We start from the raw sequence: 19479 nt of genomic DNA, 5'->3' as shown, positions 1-19479 counted from the left end.
CTATGTCCGTGACATGCACAATGTTTGTCTCACTTCATCAAATGTCCAGATGATACCAAGTAAAACCAGCACTTGATGAAAAAAGCAATGCTTTTGAATAACACGCATGGTACAGATGTGCGAATGTACATGCACTCTTGCATTCAAAACCAAAGAGACAGGGTGTAACAGAACAGGATGCAGGAGGCTACTTTCAACTGGACATGTCATTTTAAAATGTAGACAAATTGAGGCAATGGAATGGCCAAATAACAGTTAATAATTAAAAAACAGCTCAGATTAAATTAAATATATTGTTATTCAACAAACACCTTTCAATACAACTTAGTTGTGTCATTGTATGACTCAAGTTACCATTTTAATCCATTAGTTTAATGTTAAAACAATTTGTGTTATGTTCACATCTTGGAAACAAGTCCAGTATTCAACAGTTTTACTGCTCAGTAACCTCAAGAGAATCAAACCCAACAGGCTTACCATATTTAGTAGCCTTATAAGAAATGCATTAAAGTAAAATTACTTCAGGGGGCTGGCTCTTGAGGAAATAACAGAAGTGAACATATAAAAAATATATCCCTGGAATTTAAAAGGCACACTGGACCTTTTGTCTGTGGCACCCCAATGGTGATTGAAAACCGTGAAGTATGGAGCATATTATAATAAGATTCATATAATAAGTCTATTTTATTTCACATTTCCGATAATGAACTTTTACAGTGTGGTAAATTGTAGCCGGAGAGGAAACCATCTGTTTGGCATTTAGCTTTGCCAACATATGGGATCTTCTGATGACAACGATTGAGGCCAGTGGTGAGGATCCCCATGTGTACGTTACAATAATAATAAAAAAAAAATTATGAATGCACAATGGGTATTTCTCTGTTGCGACATGACGAATAAAGGCGTGGAAAGTGTTACAAAATCTTACTCAGCTGCACGCATTCAACGCTGATCGGCTCTCTGCTCGGAACATGAGGCAGCACCCTGGTGACGAAGAAAACATTTGGACGCAAGACGCAAAACTTTGAAACCAGTTTAAATTAATTGTATTAGTTATCTAATATTAGTTATTGGTTAAAGAGACTGCAATCAGACTTACAAATTCCAATGAAAATGAGTAGCCTCACTTGTATCTATATAAACAAGCACCACATTGTGCAGACACGCTATTAAATATAAAGATTGCAAAATGGATTTTCGCAGTGATGCTAAGAACATTTTAGTCAATTTGTCTTAAAAGAACCATTCTTTTCTTAATTGTAATATTGTATTAGTCTAGTTCCAATAAAAAATATCCTTTGATGGAATAAAAGTTTAGAGGATGTTAAATGCTTTTGATGGAACCATCAATGGCGATGCAAAAGACCTTTATTTTTAGTATACAGGATAGCTAAATGGTGTAAGTGGGTAACGGAAAGAGAGAAGGAAGTCTCATCAGATATTTGTTCCCTCAGAACACCAAAAGATTTAATCCGTCTCAGGTGATGGTGCTCCAACCATCTCTTACTGATCTCCTCAAATATGCCCTCCATTCCTCCCTCAGTATAAACTCTGTCTAATGATGTTCTCTCTCACGCACACACAGTTCTCATTGATTCACCAAAGCGATCGGCTGCGGTGCGACAGGGGAGGGACACAGTGAGCACAACCAACTCCACCTAACCTGCTGGAATAACAAAGTCACTCCTGGCCAGGAGAATGAATGGCAGGGTGAGAGAGCTGGACGTACTTGATCAAACTAAACGAACGTCAATTCCATAGAACATCACTTAAAATATGGATTAGAATGAAACAACATGTCACATTTTCCAAAAGAAGAGTGGCAGAGTGCTATTATTATTTTCTTAATAAAGGGACTCTGGAGTCACCCATCATGTCACGCACTTCATCAGAACATTAAGTGGCATGAACATAGCAAAAGCCAACATTAACACTTACACCCATAAACCTGGGACCTTGGGTAAACTTGTGCAAAGCATAGCTCTAAACTGTTCTTTTTGTCATTACTCTTTATGTCTTACTTTTTTATGTCTTCCCGAACAAATTTTAATGACCTGATCATTGTAAAACAAAGAGGTCTTTTACATCCTACACTCAGGCCAGTTTTTTGGCATGCAACGAAAGGCGTAATTTAACCAAAAATGACAATTCTGTCATCTATTGAAGCTCATTTAAATAACATAAAAATAAAAAAAACTCACCCTTAAACTTTTCCAAGCCTGTATGCATTCCCAAACCTGAATGCAAACAACATTGATTTTGATTGCATGAAAAATAAATGTATACGTCTGAAAAATGCGATGTTCTTTGTATTGCTTAATTGTGCACCATATAAACGGATCTTCTTGCATTTCACAATTCTTTATTAAATAATTCTACGCAAAACAACTTATAAGGCATAATGGGACAAATCGGAGTGTGCTGCCAGCAGATTAAGATATAACTGTTTGATAGTGTTAAAATACAGGTGCTTTCTCCCTAATCTCTTGAGAGTGAAGATGAGGAGCTCAGTGATGGAGCTAAGCCTTTCCTCTCCTCCACTTTCCCATGGATTACCGTGACTGTGTTTCTCTGGAAACAGACTTCTATTAGTTCCATTACCATGAGCTTAATCGGACCGTTCATCAGAGCTTACCTCTTTTTAGCCTCCCGTAATTCAGAGTTTCACTTAAAGTGCAAGTAAATGGCTTGTGCACTGTGAAAGGACCAAATTTTATGTTCCTATACATACTAAAAAGCTGTTTTCTTGACTTTTTAGAGTGGTAGCTCTAGGCTAAAGCATTAACACCGCTTCCGGCTTGTCAAAGCAGAAAGTCATGTGTGTGAATTTGTTCTCTGGTCTCCGCTGGTATACGTGAGCCCACAGTTTTTATGTAGTCAGCAGGTGGCATCATTAGCCAGAGAATAAAAATGAAAAGTATTACCCCGGGGCCGAGCAGTGATATCATAGCAAACTCACTGGCATCCGTAAAGCACTGGATGGGGGGTACAGAGGTGTAAATTTAATATGTTTTTTACTTTTGGCTTTGTTATATTCATCTGAGGAAGCCTGTGTGGATGCAAACAGCTGAAATGAAAGCAATACTGAATAAAAACTAAAGAAAAAGTCTTGTGTTCCTGCTCAGCTTTAATGGAGTATCTGATGAGAATAAATACAGTTGTGAGGCAGTTAAGACAAAGTCTTGTAAAACAGTTCAAGAGGATTGACTGAGTCGCTGGGGTGATGTGGGATCGTAGATTGCACACGAGCACGCCAGAAAACACTGCACATAAAGCTGTCTCAAGCACACAGAGGGCAAGAAAACCATTTCAGCATTTTAGACTCAATTGAACGGCAATACAGCCCTCGGTATGATAAATATAAAAATGAAGCAAATTTAAAGGTTGGCGGCATTTCAAAGCATCACTCTTTGCAACAACCCTGTACACACACACACGCTGGTGCCCGGCGGTTCAAACTCAAATTTAGAGTTCCCTGCACCTCCAAGGCATGTTTTACAAATGCGTCACCATTTACACATACACTACACAGGATCCCGCTCACCTCCAGATGCACTTCTGCCACCATTTTCCCCATTAAACTCCCCCAATCCCCCTGAAAATGCTTAACTAGTCTGCCTCTGCCAACAAGTTTGATCCTATTAAGAAAATTATATTACGTAGTATCTGAAATCGCAAATCTTGTAGAAAAACAGTGAGGCTGAAAACTCGTGTGTGCCAGTTCCCTACAGTGTCTGGCTGATTATTTGCAGATGGGAGCAGAGGTTTCCCCTGGCATGCCATGCATGTGATTAAATCTATGAATGCCTCCCAATTTACATCTCTGAGGATTTAAGAGCGCATATCAGCCGTGGTGTCAGCAAGTGTCTTTATTTGGGCTTGAGTTCAATTGGGAGGCGGTTGTTCTGTCACATGCAGTGAATGACTGATGTTCAAGGGTTTGAGGCTTTGGGGAGGGATGGAGAAGTTTGAAATGTTTGACTTTCAGCCCCTCTGTGTCCATATGCTTTGGCTAAGCAAGGCAACCATCATATTTACTGATGGGTTAAATCCCTGCAGCTCTTATAAGTGGATTGTTATACTTGCACCAGTTGTTCAGAGCTTAATCAATGTCTGACAGAGAGATCAATTAAAAGCGGCTTAGGGCAAAAGGAGGGTCAGTGCATTTGAAAAGGGAAAAGGAAAGCTCTATTCATCAAATGGCCACCAGACAGCGCCGCACCGTGAGGATCATCTGATCAACAGTTAGTAGCCTACTTGACAATGAATTTTCCAGATTCTTTAAGATTATTCATACAGTATGTTACTGATTTTCTCCAAAAAAAGACACGCAAATGTGAAATAATCAACCTTTCCGAACCATTATTAGATCTCATATTATAAAAGCAAGGCTTTAAAGCGCGCGAATTATTCAATGACTTTCGTCGTTTTCGAGTGTCGACTTTTTAACATTTTCAATGATTCGCACAACGTCTTTAGCATACTTATACAAATGTCTAGTATCTAAAGAACTTTAAAAAACAATATTAAAAAGTGATACTGTGATAAAATAGTACGCAGACAATTACGTTTAGCTAGTAGACTGAACGCACTAGTGCGGCGTACTGTTGCTATGGTTACATCTGCACACCAACAGGACTTCTGTATTTAGCGCAATTTACCAAACTTTTAAATTTACTGAAATGTAAAAATAATTAGTTTATGTGAAACTGTGACTGGAAAGTGACAGATTTTTTTTAATAAAACGGCCGTCCATGTTTGAATGCCATACTTTCCAAGAGTAAAATGTGAATGTTTTAAATTCTTTTATACCGATATCGGTTAGAGAATAGTTTAAGGCGCCGTTATTAATAACAAATTAATGGCGTAACTTAATTAAACAAAAAAAGAAAGATACCTTTATAATGAAAAATCCTCACGGGTGCGCATTCTCTGACGGGAACTGATGCCGAAACGCACTTCTAATGCAAACTTCCCTTCTTAAAGGTCCTAAAGATCTTCAGGTACAGGGGAAAAGCGCACCGTCGTATTCACGCATGCATGCCAAAATAAACAAAACAACGTGCGTATTCCTAAAATCGCTTAATTATATGAATGCCATTAAAAATATCTCATTTCTAGCATTTTTGGTAACATGCACGCTTAAGCCTAAAACTTCGAGAAGTTGCGATGCCCGGAGGAACATCGATGAATGCTTGAGCAAGACGGCGAACCTTACCATAGAATCTTTCAAAGGATAAAGACAGTTTTCGCCATAGTATTAGAGTTACTAGCTATTCCTGCTGTAAAACATTGGACGCTAGCAACCGCTTCTACCAAAAAGAAAGATTCTGAAAGCGTAACCACGGTTACCATGGTAATTTTTGGTAGCGTAACACCAGGTGGGACAGTCCCCGTAATACGCGGACCGTAAGTTTCTCTGTGTAGAAGCGCCAGCTAAATAACTAACCAGACAATTAATAAAGCACCTATCGAAGCCACATGCACGGTTCCCCTCACCTCTTTTGTTTCTTCTCCAGCGGTGAGACTGCTGCGTCTGACAGTGGCTGTAGTCCACACAGTTCAACACGATCAGCGCAAATGAGAACAGACGAAACTGCATCTGGGCGGCTGTGTGATTGTCCCTACTCACGGTAGAAAGCGTCAAAGGTACTCGCCGCGAGCCTGCAAGGTCCGTATATGAGGTTTCAATATGTATATTTTTCCACAGAGAAGCGGAGAGTTGAGGAGTCCGGACTCAGCTGTGTCACACATTAGAGGGGTAGAGAAAACACCATCTTTCACCACCGGTTAATGTCATTTTAGAGAGCGAAACGCACTTTTTATACCCTAAAAAGTGTCTCGTTATTGTCTGTGGAGAGAGAAAAAGCTTTTAACTTGAGGTCGGTTGAGTAACAAATGCACCTTGGTGGATCAACGTGGTTTGCGGACGAACGGTTTCATTCAAAAGATCTTGAATCAGCGAATCTCCAAAAGCGCACGAGACGCGGCGGGTGCCCTCAAAAGTAGACGAGAGGAGCGAAAGAAATATACCTGCGCGGGTCCAGTCCAAAAAAAGAGAAACTTTGCCTATACATCAAGTTCCTTCCGACTGCCAAAGCGGACTTGGAACATCCAGCATCCCTCTCGCAGGAAAAGTTTAGTCCCTTCGTCCCCTAGACAGAGCGAGAAAACACATGGATGCAATAGTCTGCAAAAGCTCTAGAATAAACCCTTGAGGTGCGTGAGGATGTGTGTGTAACTGTGGCATATGCTGCGGCGCTCGGTTGGTGATGGAGTATCACTCTACTGGTGCTGATGCTATATAGGCGCTGCTGTCACGTGGAGACTCCAAGATCTTGTGGGGCTTTTCGGAGCACTTTCAGAAGCCCCTCGATCGGAGAGAGGGCTGTTTGACCCCCTCCTTGTTTAAGTTTTAGAAGATGACAAATGGAATTGCTCCCGCTGTATCTATACACTACTTTATGAGCCCCAGGGTCCTAGTGCATTGGCTTAAATTAATAGAATTGCGGTTTTATCGTATATTTACTTCTTTTTCCCCCCTCTTAAATCACACGAAAAGAAAGATTATCAAAAGTAGTAACAGCATATTAAAAACAACTTAAAATACAGTATATAAAGTACCTGAGAACTGAAATCTTTGTTTCACTGGTATCATACTGTTGGGAAAAACGTACTAAAATTTAAGCATTATTTTGCTGGTTCCAGTAAGGAGTGGAAGCCAAGCTTTGTGACTCAATAAACCAGCTGGACACCAGCTTTCCCGGGCAGGATACCAGTTTAAATCTGCTAAGATCAGCAAACCTACTTAAGAGTGGTTTAATTTTTTAATCAACAGGGATAAAATCAGATAAATGGATTCAGAAAACTCAAAAACACATTCATAAAACGCGAGAGGCAAAAATAAGGGTTCTCTTATTATATCGTGGGCTGGAATAACAAACATTTCAGTTTATTGATATTTGGAAACTAAATTCTATTTTGAAAAATCGAAAAGACTGCAATTTAGTTTTATATATTACCATTAGTACAACTTTATATAGCGTTTCAGGTCCAATATAACAGCTCTCTTTCAAGACATTAATATTATTTTAAGTTTTAAAACCGTTTAAAATGCAAAAGAATGATTGCTGAGGCAATTTCCTCAAGAAGCTTCTATGCCAAAATAGAAAAATCGCTTGAAACCCAAGAAATGTTTTACCCAGCTTGACCACTAGGTGTGGCACTTAATCTTTTATTTATATATCAAATTTTTTGACTCTATCTTAAATGTCTTATTTCACCCCCGTTATTTCTGGCTCAAATTCTTTCAGGTGAGGTCAAAAAGTGCAGCACCTGAGTCAGGTACAGATACACGGATTTATACAGGTGTTACACAACACTTCGTATACACCACAGAAAAGTACATATGCATTTGATAGAGTCTACACGGACTGTCCGTTACCCTTACAGAGAGAAGAAAGAAAAAACATTTGTCATTTCTAAGTGATGACACTCTCTCCTCCAGAGCTCTTTGATGTTCAGATCAAAGTAAAATTCTCCCAAAGTCAGTGTTAATTATATGACGGCTATTTGTCTCTATCAGTGAAACACAATATAGTTTCATTTCTCATTAAAATAAATCTTACTGAAAATATATTCATACGTCTGAGTTGTATCGGGTTGCTTGATGGTTTAAGATTAGTTATAGCCATTTACTGCAGAGACATTTAAGTGCATGCTAGAAGCTAAATATAAAACTGAAGCACCTGAATGATTCCCTGACAAATCAAAGCTTATGCATTGGAAAAGACTCTGTAATGATCTCTTATATTACAGAAAAGCTGGTCAAAATTTAGGCCTTCTCTTGTAAAAAAAAAACAAAAAAAAAAAAACAACAAAATTTGGAAAACAGAACTCAAGGAATAATCCTGAGAAAAATTTATTATGGAACATGCGTTGTATATTTTAATTATGTGGCCTGTTTTTGAACAAATGCCTTAACCTTTTCAAGCAGTGAACAATGCGAAAAAGGGAAAGATTATGTAGCCCTTTTAACCAAAACCTACGTTGACCTTTTCGTTTGGGTGTTTGTTTATTTACTTTAAGTGAAGTGACAGACGTTGTGGTGGACAACCTTCTCAGCCACACGTCTGCTGTTGGTCTGGATGTCTTACTAAAACAACATCTGAGACAGCACTCCTAAGGTGAATGTGATAATTAAGGGCTAGGAGGGTTTTATTTTCGTAATGTGTCATGGCACAGAACCGGTAAACCAATCACTTTAGCCCACCCCCCCTCCTTCCTCCCCACACGGCCGCTTGCTCGCTCGCTCGCTCGCTGGGAAAGTAAAGGTGACGTCAGTTGTTTTAGATGTCTGGCTAGGAGCCCGAGCGCTGTGGCAGCTATAAGCCCCCTCTTCACTCGTCCAGAGAGACAGGGCCCATAAACATGTCAGCTGATAGAGAGGCCAAAGCAGACATTAAGACACGCTTCGAATCCCAGCCTGCAGCGTCTGCGAGCGAGGGATGGAAATAGAAAACATATAGAGCGGCTGACTGTAGGTGTCACGTGCAGAAGATGGGATGAGATGGGAAAGCTGGGGAGGCATTATGTTGATTGTCTAGCGCATCCGACGTGCCCGTCTGCGAACAAAAAGGACGAGCAACATCGAAAATGACAACGAGAGTCGGGACGATCACCTTTCCGTGCCCTCTTTGCCGCAGCGGAGTGGGCCGCTACATAACAGCGCTGTAAACGCAGCAGACTAAACACTCATTCATCATTACGGCGCATACATGTGCAGCGGCACAAACCCCCACCCCCGTCCCACTCAGTGACTCAGAGCACATTAAAACTTCATCTATTACACAAAAGATCACAACCACTTAACCCTCAACCACCATTCGTAATGTCCAGGAATAAAATGCAAGCATGAGGTGAAGATGGTTTTGTAAGGGTTTTTTATTTAATACCAGACGCATTGAACCCAAGTGTAAAAATAAGGCCTCTGTCTCGCTCCCTTGAGGCACACGAGAGGGAGAACAGGATGTTCGGCCGCAGTATGGGAATGCTGGAAGGTTAGATGGAAGCGCACGGTCCGCAAAGATCCACTCAATAAAAGCCAGAATCCTGAGGAGCCCAGTTTGGAGTCTGAATAGAGAGGAAGAGAGAGCCCAAAGATGTTATTAACCAATACAAATGCAAGTTCATTATAGATGAATGAACATGCTATAGAGTGCTGCAGGGATGGATGGATCTTTGTAGGCCAACCCAGATGTTAGCATCACTATTAAAGGCCATTTCCACCATGGCATTGAAATTTTATTTCGAAATTTCTAATTTGATATTTTTGAAGTTTTTTTTTTTTTTTTTTTTTTCCACAAAAATAATTATTTTTTTTCATCTGCAGGTTTATTTCACACACTTTGACTTCTCAGAATTGTGAAGTTTTTAACATTTAAATTCTGACTTTCTCAGAATTGAAAGTTTCTCTTGCATTAAAGTTATACATGTAAAAAGTAATAGTTATAAAAAAAAAAGAAAGAAAAAAGTAGTAAGACAAATAGTGGTGGATAAAAATCTCTGTGGCACCCTCAACAAAAACCATGTAGGCGTTTTCATTGGCCTTTGGATTGTAGCATAAAATAATATAATTCTTAGATGTTTGGTCCATCATGATAATCTCAAATTAAAACAATTCTTATGAATCCTGAAGCCTAAATACAAAAATCACATTTTGCTTTAAGCCAAGTATGCTTTGACATTAAATGTCACCATTATTAAGGCCATTTACTTTGGTCCCTTTTAGCTACTTTTATGTTTGTATGTTTATTTATTTAAAAAAATGACTGTAGAATAATGCAACTGCAAGTGCTTGTTGCTGGTTTTGGCCTAAAGTCTCTTGAAAATATCTACTACAAAACTGTGGTCATTTTGCAAGTACAAGTAGTCCGAGTTCACATTTGCACCTTTCCATTGGGTTTTTCTGAAAATGTGAAAATGTTAAATTAAATTGTGTCTGGCCAAACACATCAAAATACAGGACTGTGTGTTATGGCCTTTGCCATTGTGGTGTTTGTGTGAGTGAGTCAATGACGTGTTTTGAGGGACTGAGACATTTAAAGGCCGTTATTTTCAAACGAAGCAAGGGTACGTTTGTCGTGGGCCAATCAGTATGCAAGGCCAAGATCAAACGAAAACCGACTGGACCCCAAGCAAAACATCTGTGGTGACTCCTAAACGCAGGGAACTCCACGGAGCGTGTGCGATTGTGTGCAAGCGTTATTTACTCTGCAGCGCTGAGTCATGGGACTCAGACCCTCTTCTTTATGGCTGTGCTGTGCTACCTTGTCATTAGGCCTTTGAAGAAAAACGGCATGATGAAAGCGCTCACTCTGTTAAACTTGCTCTTACTGGTTTACACCGTGTAAAGAGTGTTCTGGGCTGACTGCCGCTCGACATTCTTCTCAATAGATCATTTGTGTGTGTGTAAACTACAGGGCTCAAGACAAACAGAGATGAGATCAGATAAAAGAATACCTCATTCCTGTTTGCGTGGCTCTGCTTCTTCTCGATGTTCATGGCCAGCATTTGGCTGCGGAATGAAAGGCTCTTGGTTTTCTCGATCACTTGCTGATATGGTGATATGGCGTTGTTGCCCATCACTACGTGACCCTGCCAAAGAATTGAGGAGAGGAAATGACAGTCAGAGAACACCAGACATTTTCAAAACCTCCTGAACGCACTTGCCCTGCCCCAGACCTATAATTTCATTGATGAAAAATATAAGGCAGTGAGGGGAAGCTGCGTATCAAGCAAACCAAATGAAAGCAGAAAAACTTGCCATTGAAACGCACTTTAATTACACCAGGCTGATGTGCAGTCTGTTGCATTCAAATTTGTGCGCACATTAATGTTCTATTACAGCGTGTGAGATTGATAAACTTTGAGGAAGCAGCACTGGCCTGATCCCCTCAGAAAACTGGTTATAGTTTTTTGGAATCTGCCATTTGAACGAATCAGTGACTTAATCATTAACACATTTACCACCACTTCCTGGCAGTTTTAGTTGATTATTTAGAGCATTTCACCAAAGAAATATTTTATTATTTCCATAGTAATACTAATAAATAAAATAATTAAAGGTATAGATTACCCACCAAAAAATGACAATTGTGACAAATTTGATGTGCGATTAATTAGATTAATCGGTTACTAGCCCTAATATGTGTGTGTGTGTGTGTGTGTGTGTGTGTGTGTGTGTGTGTGTGTGTGTGTGTGTGTGTGTGTGTGTGAGAGAGTGCGTGTACACACATACATGCATATAAACATACACACACACACACACACACACACGCATATATATACATATACTCACACATACACACGGGAAACAAAGAAAGGTTATAGAATGGTTTCTATACGCCGTCTTCAATATTAATCTTTGTCATGACTATGTAACCATATTGAGAATGACCCTCCTTCAGGACTGTAATGACAGTCCTCTTACCCTCGAGGAAGGATATAGTGAGTAAGCGAGCACTGAGCAGAATAACTGAAGCAATTGATTGCCTCTCCTTTATGTTTTAAAGCAGAACACAATCCCTGCACAAAAGAGGCTGAATTTGATTTTCAGACTAATTAAAGTACACTAACACAGCATCTATCAATCGTTCGCTACCTGAGGAGGGAGGCAGAGAAACAAGAGTGAAATAAAATATGCAAGACTCTCACCAGTTTGGAGTCGATTTTGGCGTCCAGCCTGGCATTACGAATGAGGTTGACAATCCATCTTTCTGCCTCCTCGGGAGTCATATTCAGCTTATCGGCCAGCATACTGCAAGGCAACACAGTCCATTAGGACAAAACGTAGGTAAAGGGAGAACATTATATACACTGATGGCATTACGTGAAAATTGTGAGGTGTATAACAAGCTTGTGGAACGTGTGTGTGTGTGTGTGTGTGTGTGTGTGTGTGTGTGTGTGTGTGAGCACGCAGTTTTAAAGTGCTGATCGAAAGTGCTGGATGATAATGGGTTTACTGTCATACCTCAGCATTTAGACGTCTGTTCAAGAGTGACAAATGCCTTGCATTATGTAATCAAGTCTGTGATTCTAATCGCACTAAGAAACCCATAAAAATAGAGTACAATTACATCATTGCGCTTTTGTGAGTATGAGGTCAAGGTAGCATTGAAACTTTGCAGACAAGAGTAAAATGACATTGCATGGACTTGCATGACTTCTACTGCCCATCCACCTGACATTTTTGAAAAACTGTCCATAAATGAAGCCAGGTGTCTCCTTAGCAGATGTGTCATTGACGGAGGAAGGTGGCAGCAGGGGCTCTAGTGTTCTTTGATCCACAATCCTACTACCGCAGCTGGCTCTCTTTTTGGCTAAGCTCATTTCGTGCAAGTCAGAAAGTGCAGACTTGTCCCGTTCTGTTCTACACACCAGGTTTCCAAACAATGAATATGCTTTCACAGTGAAAGGTTAACTCAATCACCCACCGTGGCAACAGCATGGGCCTGGAGACAGGCAGAGATGACAGCTTATATCATTTCGTTCCCAGTGAAACCCTCAGAAAATGATGCGTGACAGGCTAGATTGGTCATAAAGCTCATTATTTAAGAGCTAACCGCCAACGAATGTGCCGGTTGTCACATCACGAGTTCCAAGCTGGTGATGGTTAACACATGTCCAACATCAAGCGGTGACACTCGCTACGGGAAAAAGGAATGCCTGTCGACTCCAGGGGTTAAAGCAAGGACATGAAATCCAAGCTCTTCGGCAGCCCCAAAGCACTCGGTAAAGCATGCGGCACGCTGATGAACAATTACAGCCGAAAAGGAACAGGAAACCAATTAAGACACTGGGAAGTTTAGATAGCTGTACATCCATTACAGGCCCGTAGACCTAGAGGTCTAGACCATGTCTGAAACGAAGCAGACCTGTGAGCTTTCACAGAAAAATCAATGGAAATGCCAAAGGGTTCATTATCAGTCCAAATGACTGGTTTTAGGGGAGAATCGCATGATAAATAAACAGCTTGAACAAACTTGGTACCGGTTTACTCTAGTGACGCAAGGGGCAGTGAATATTATTTTACTGGTTTAATTAAGTGGTGACACATGTCAGTCAAGCCAGAGTCAAAGATCGACTCAAAACAAATAAGATCGAGTTTCCTCTCAAGGGAGCTGACCCTCTGGACAAGCTAAACCAGAGACCAAGGTCAACCACAGCCTCGGCACAAAGAAATAGCCCACACACACGCTAATCTAATTTTATCCAGCTTTAAAATGAGAAAGGGGGAAAAGGTAGTATGAGCATGTGCTTGCCACTAAAATGAATGAAAGTCTGAACTGAAACCAAAAATATACAAATGCTGAAAGAAGTAATTACGGAAAAGAAAGAGGTTGGGTGAACGAGCCACTCGAGCATAAGTGCCTGACAGGGCGGTTTAAGCCAAGCTGCTTGACTTCTCTCGCTGCAGTCTCATTTTACACAGACTTAAACCTGGTCCTCTGGGGTTGGGGGGTGGAGGGTAAGGATCGTTTTCACTTCGACCCCTTGCATGTAGCGGCTCATCGCAGTTGATTTATCCAATTCCGATTCTAGACCGGTGGGACAGGGGCAAGCGGTCTCACTCCAGGAGCCGTAGACTGTTAAAAGGTCAGCTGCGAATTGATACAGTGCTGACCTGCACTACAGAAGTTTTAAACATAGTAGACTCAAAACAAATGCATTGTTAAACACTTCCATATGAAGGCACAGAGATTCACATCACTGAAAGTAAGCCCTGCTTCATAGCTTGGGGTAAAAGTGATTCTCCTTATCTCATTAAAACATCCTCTTCTCTTTACATAGAATAAAATGTTGGCAGTCTCAATGACATGTGCTCTTTTTTTCTTATAAAAATGCAGAGAGACGTCATTGGTAGATACGTACACTGTATTTGTAATTTATTAGCATGTTACAATTAATAATAAATTAAAAATCACTTAATATATAAATACCTTTAAGAAAAAATAGCCCTTAATACATTTGCTTAATATTAAAAAAATAAAATTCAAGCCCATGAGAAAAGGGAAGTCCACACTATTTAAAGCAGCAGATGACTTGACAGCCTAAATGCTTATTATAAACAGAATGTTAACATCTTTTGGTGTTGATGGACACTAATACAGTTAACTTTATAGTTATCACTTTTAGTATGAATGGGCCTTAATGGAAGGAAAACAAACAAATGAACAAACACGCAGACGAAATCCAACAATGCCTCCTTTATCAGCGGCCCTGCAAATCAACTGCAAAATTAATTACTGTGGACTGTAAGAGACCACAATGATTTACAGATGACAAGATTGGAAACACCATGCAACTAAAAACTAAAATTCTCAATAAGCGCTCACTGACTCTCTACTCAAATCAGGGCCAATGAATGCAAAATTGGGAATTTAAGCCTTTGAGGACAAGACACAAAAATGTAAAGGCCATCAAAAGTGCAAGTCATAAAACCAGATTTCAAATAGAGCCTTTTCACAGACGTTTTTATACATAAAGCCATTTGTAGTTGTGGTCTTTTTTGGTGTATGCTGAGGGCAAAAACAGAAATAAAAATCCTGCCTACTCATTCAAGGCCAACAACTGTAAACATAAAAGTGCTACAAAACCGGCATACATTTCATTGGAGTCCACAATTAGCTGCAGAGGACTTCTGCGTACTGTACCAGTGACATGCACTAATAAACCAAAATGGATTTTTTCCAATCCCCTAAACCGACAAAACGCAGCCTTTTAGGCAACTCCTTTGAGCTTCTAACTTTAACAGATAAACAGCAATCACAATTCAGTTTCCTAGTTCAGCATTACCTTTGTCGCCTTTGACAAGAAAATGGATTCAATTGCAACGAGACTGCCAAAAAAGAGCCAGGACTCCAAATCAATTCCAGACTATCTGCAACTGGAGATTTGGACAGAGCCTGATCACATTCCATGTTTCAACCTTGACTCCAGCCCTTCTCAGTTTTATACAGCTCAGAAAATGCGAGCAAGCAATTAGGCTGTACAATGAAGCATGGAAATAGTGTGAGAACCTGGGGATAGCTGGTTTTTGATCGCCGGGTGTGCGGTTAGAAGAGAAATAACAGATTTCGAATGACTATGACTATGCATGTGCACTTCTGGAGAAACTGCAAAATAAAAGAAAAAATAAAAAGCCTCCACAGGGCTTTCATCAAACGTGGTATATGATATTGTGTCGGGTGAGCGTGTGCATCTGCGAACATGGTCCCATTCGGGATTTACAGGATGTCATAAATCCCCCGAGGTAGATGCAACCTGTTAGCAGATCTCCAGTTTTGCCGTCAAGTGCTTTCTGCTTGGCGCTCAGAGGCGACGGCAGGAAAAAGAATGCAGGACAGATGCTCAAAGACTACTAGTTATGAAAGCTCATTAAACAGGCAGGAGGGCAACGCGGCCTCTCTGCTCTGCACTCCCGTCACTGGAAGGCTAATAGGAACCAGGCAGAGGGAAACCGGTGACACCCGCCCAAACCTCCCTTTCCATACAGACCACTTCTTTTCCACCAATGGAAAATCTTGGGGACTAAAACCATTGCGTGTCTTCTCTGGAAGCCTACAATGCCGTATAAATACCATAAAAGAGGCAATAAAAAAAGCGCAACTGGAGTAAAGTGGTAATAAAACACCTGCCGCATTCAGACCAGAGAGTCTATGAGGAGTTCAGAAGATGCATCGTGTCAGTGGTAATTGAAGTATGTGGATCAATGGTCAACGTGAATCACTGTTAATGTACCTTAACTAGTCTCTATAATCTGTTTAATTGTGTCAATATTCCTCTTCAGTTGTGCTGTGAAGGAATTGGCGCGCATGAGAATCTCAGAGCGCTGTTATGTTATAGTCCTAACAAGGATGTGACGACGTAATAGACAATAACAGAGTAAGTGGTGCTTGGAAGACAAAAATCCGCTGTATTATCCACAGCCGGGGCACAGCCATTAAGATCCTCCAGAGGGCCAATATGTAGACCCTTTAGACATGCTTCAAAACAGATGGGTGGATGTGCCTGGGATGTCTGGTTCTGAATGCGTGTCTCCATGTGTGAGATTGAGGTGCTGGCAGCCGGTCTCTGGACATGCTTCCTCCAGCACACTGGGTAATAAAAACTTATCAGAGAGTGGAGTGGGGATGGAAGAGAGGAAACAGGAAGCGTTCCCACATTGTGGACACATTTTCAGACCTGCTACCTTTTTCTTTTTTCTTTTTGATCATTCCTGACAAAATTTATCATCAATTTGTTGACTTTAAATGGTACTTCAGTGTTTTGTTATATGATCCAACAAGATTATTTTGTAATGCACCGAAATCCAAGTGCTTACCTTATACTGATGCACTGGTGAATTCGGCAGAAGGTCTCGAAGATGAACAAGCGGGCATTTTCAATGAAGTCCTCGAGGCATGCCACTAGGAAAAAATCATTCACCAGCACCTTTAAAAAGAAACACTGACATTAGCCACTATGCATAAATATGTGTTCAATGATATGCTGACTATTGTAAAATTTCAAATTAAAATTTCAAATAAAATGAGCATATCAAACGTTACTGTTTAAGAGCCTAAAATATGATGACAATGTAAAATTAAACACCTTATTTTCACAAGATCTGAAAGTTTTTGTAATTTTGTAAGTCTCTTATGTTCTTCAAGACTGCATTATTTTTTGTATTGTATTTAATTCCTGTGATCTCAGTTGAATTTTTTTGCATTCTGAAACTTTTTTTTTCAGTATTCTTTGAAGAACCAAGTTTAAAAGAACAGCATTTATTTGCATTTTTTTATAACAGTGCAAATGCGTGCACTGTGACTTTTGATCAGTTTAATGTATCTATGCTGAATAAAAAAATATTTAAAAGGGTTGTGCATGTTTTATATTGTGACAAATATAAATAGCATAAATATAAATCCTTTTTTATAAAACAGAAGAAAACGTGTCTACATTCTGATAAAAAGATTTTTTAATGTCAATGTTCTTGTGTTCTTCATTGTAAACATATAAATGCACTCATTGTCACATGTTTTACGAGCAGCATTCGTTCTCAACATTTGCAGGAACACCGAAAACTGTGGCTAAACTGGACAATGAGCAGAACAAGTTTATATGAACTCAGAACTGAAATAAAAACAGTTCCACTTCATACTGAGGTCTCTGTAATAGCACTTGGTTGGGGAAAAACCATATGAGAAAAAAAAGCCAAAAGCAAGACAAATTAAAATTATGGAAATGAATGCAGGAGAGGCCTATAGCTAACACATATACAGTGGTGTTTAACGCTATCCTCACAGGACAAAACCAGTATCTGGAAACATAAAAAAAAGAGAAGGAAAAAAAAAAAACGGGTCATTCTCAGCACTCTAAACTAACCGCAGATCTTGGAATTTCACAGCCCCCACATGAAACAGGGCAGGAACAGAGCCAGCCACCAAATTCACCGCAATGGCTGTGACTTATCACCGTTTGTCTTGCCCGTTGCCGCAGGGTCCACCGGGCTGCGCGGTGGAACCAATTTACAGTGCCACTGCTTTCAAACGTCTCAACTACTGTCTACTATCAATCTCAGACGCTCAGCAGCTGAGTTCTGATCACCGCATACTAACCTCCACATCCTGCAGAGACCTGGTGTGCTTTACCTTGCAGTCAAAACGCAAACAGTCGGTGCATTCCACACGGCTGAAGACATGTGTGAGCCCCTGCTTTCCCAGCACGGTTCACATGCAGTACCCCGTCCCGCAACTTTGTGTGCACGTCTGAGCTCACAGCCCCCGCTTTGTTAGCTTAAGCTTTGAAAGCTACTATCTCTGTGGTTCTGCTTGAAGAAATCCTAAATACATGGCCATGGTCCTATCAACCACCACACATTTCATCATTGACAACGTCTTATCTTAAGCTGATAACAGTTTGCTTAAGTGCTATAATTACGGTCAAGGTTTTTCTGAAACGGGGAAAACACTACGACAATTTCAAAGTAGCAAAAAAAATAAATAATAATAATTCAGCTTACTGAAATCTTATAGTGCAGCTTTTTTTCAGTCTTCAAAAAGATTGAAAATAGGACTATATAAGGTTGTGTCAATGTTTTATGCATAGCATAGGCATTATGAGCCTCAACCATTGTGCAAATGGCCCCACTCTGCTGAGATGGATCAAGTGAAGAAGGAAAAATTAAAAAAGCTGACTGGATAAGCATGATAAGGTAATCATGATGCAAAGTAAGCAATGTGATGATCCACAGCTTGAAGAAAATCCCAGAACACTTATGCGGTCAGTCTCTACAGATCCAGGACCGTGTCCAGTTGGATTGAATCACAAGCCTGCAGAAGCTCTGGAGCCATGGGTGCTGATGATATGCTGAAGAATTGCTTGTAAACAACGGTACTGTATTTGGGTAATTTTAGGTTGTTTTAGAAATCTAGTTTGGGGTCAGTATTATTTTTCAAAAAATTCTTTTATTCGGTATTAAATCGATTAAAAGTGACAGTAAAGACTTTTATAATGTTACAAAATATTTCCATTTCAAATAAACACTGTTATTTAGAACTCTCTATTCATCAAATAATATATGCATCACAGTTTCAACAAAAATAGTAGGCGTTAATAGTTTATTAACTGTTCAACAAATGATTCTTGAGTATGAAATAATTTCTGATGGCTCACGTGACATTAAAGACTTGGAGTTATAGATTCAGGTTCAGATCGGCAGAGTCTCTCTCTCTCTAAATATTTACACGTACATTAATAATTATATTCTTATTTTATATAAACAACATTCAAACGTTTCAAGACATACATTTGTTTGTTGTGTGTATATATATATATATATATATATATATATATATATATATATATATATATATATATATATATATATATGTGTGTGTGTTTTATTTTTATGTATAAATCTTATGTTGGATACAATTACTCTAGGGTAGGTTACCACTGCATGCAGGATTCATATTTAAATAAATTTTTTTAATAGTTTAAAGTTTTAATATTCACATACAGTAGCAATATAACGATTCAAATTAAGTGACAGACTTTCTTTTAAGCAAAAAATGATGAAATATATATATATATATATATATATATTTATATGCGTGTGTGTGCACATGTGTGACTAGATCTCTATAAATGTTATGCGTAATACTTTTATTTAACATGGTGCAAAGTGTCAATGAACAAATACGCAAATATATATTAATAAAAGTGTATGAATAACATTTTGGGAGGTCATGCACCTCTTTTCAATAATATTTTCTTTAAAAAAAAAAAAAAAAAAAAAAAAAAAAAAAAAAAACTGCATTTGGATAATTGAACCCCCCCTCCTCATTTATTTGAAAGTAAGAGGTTGTTTGTTTTTGTACACGTAAAGGCGGTCGAGCGCAGACAGTCTGATGACTTGTGAGGCTTCGGCAGCCT

At 39.5% G+C, this 19479-nt stretch overlaps 2 protein-coding genes across 2 annotated transcripts in view; both read right to left on the bottom strand.

Annotated features, from left to right (window-relative positions):
* The window catches only part of rspo2 (R-spondin 2), a 51725-nt gene extending 45334 nt beyond the window's left edge, over positions 1–6391 (bottom strand). Inside the window, exon 1 of the mRNA XM_043260352.1 lies at positions 5500–6391. Within this exon, the coding sequence (XP_043116287.1) occupies positions 5500–5602 (103 nt within the window). The 5' untranslated portion in view covers positions 5603–6391. The remainder of the gene's footprint in view (positions 1–5499) is intronic.
* A 2534-nt stretch (positions 6392–8925) lies between these two features.
* eif3ea (eukaryotic translation initiation factor 3, subunit E, a) overlaps positions 8926–19479 on the bottom strand; it is a 37893-nt gene continuing 27339 nt past the window's right edge. Inside the window, exons 10-13 of the mRNA XM_043261628.1 lie at positions 16385–16494; positions 11716–11818; positions 10522–10656; positions 8926–9132 (exon numbers count right to left, since the gene is read on the bottom strand). Of these exons, the coding sequence (XP_043117563.1) occupies positions 9094–9132; positions 10522–10656; positions 11716–11818; positions 16385–16494 (387 nt within the window). The 3' untranslated portion in view covers positions 8926–9093. The remainder of the gene's footprint in view (positions 9133–10521; positions 10657–11715; positions 11819–16384; positions 16495–19479) is intronic.

Source organism: Puntigrus tetrazona, chromosome 16 (genome assembly GCF_018831695.1).
Source record: "Puntigrus tetrazona isolate hp1 chromosome 16, ASM1883169v1, whole genome shotgun sequence".
In the NCBI taxonomy this organism is placed as follows: domain Eukaryota; kingdom Metazoa; phylum Chordata; class Actinopteri; order Cypriniformes; family Cyprinidae; genus Puntigrus; species Puntigrus tetrazona.
This window is presented reverse-complemented; position numbering and strand designations above follow the sequence as displayed.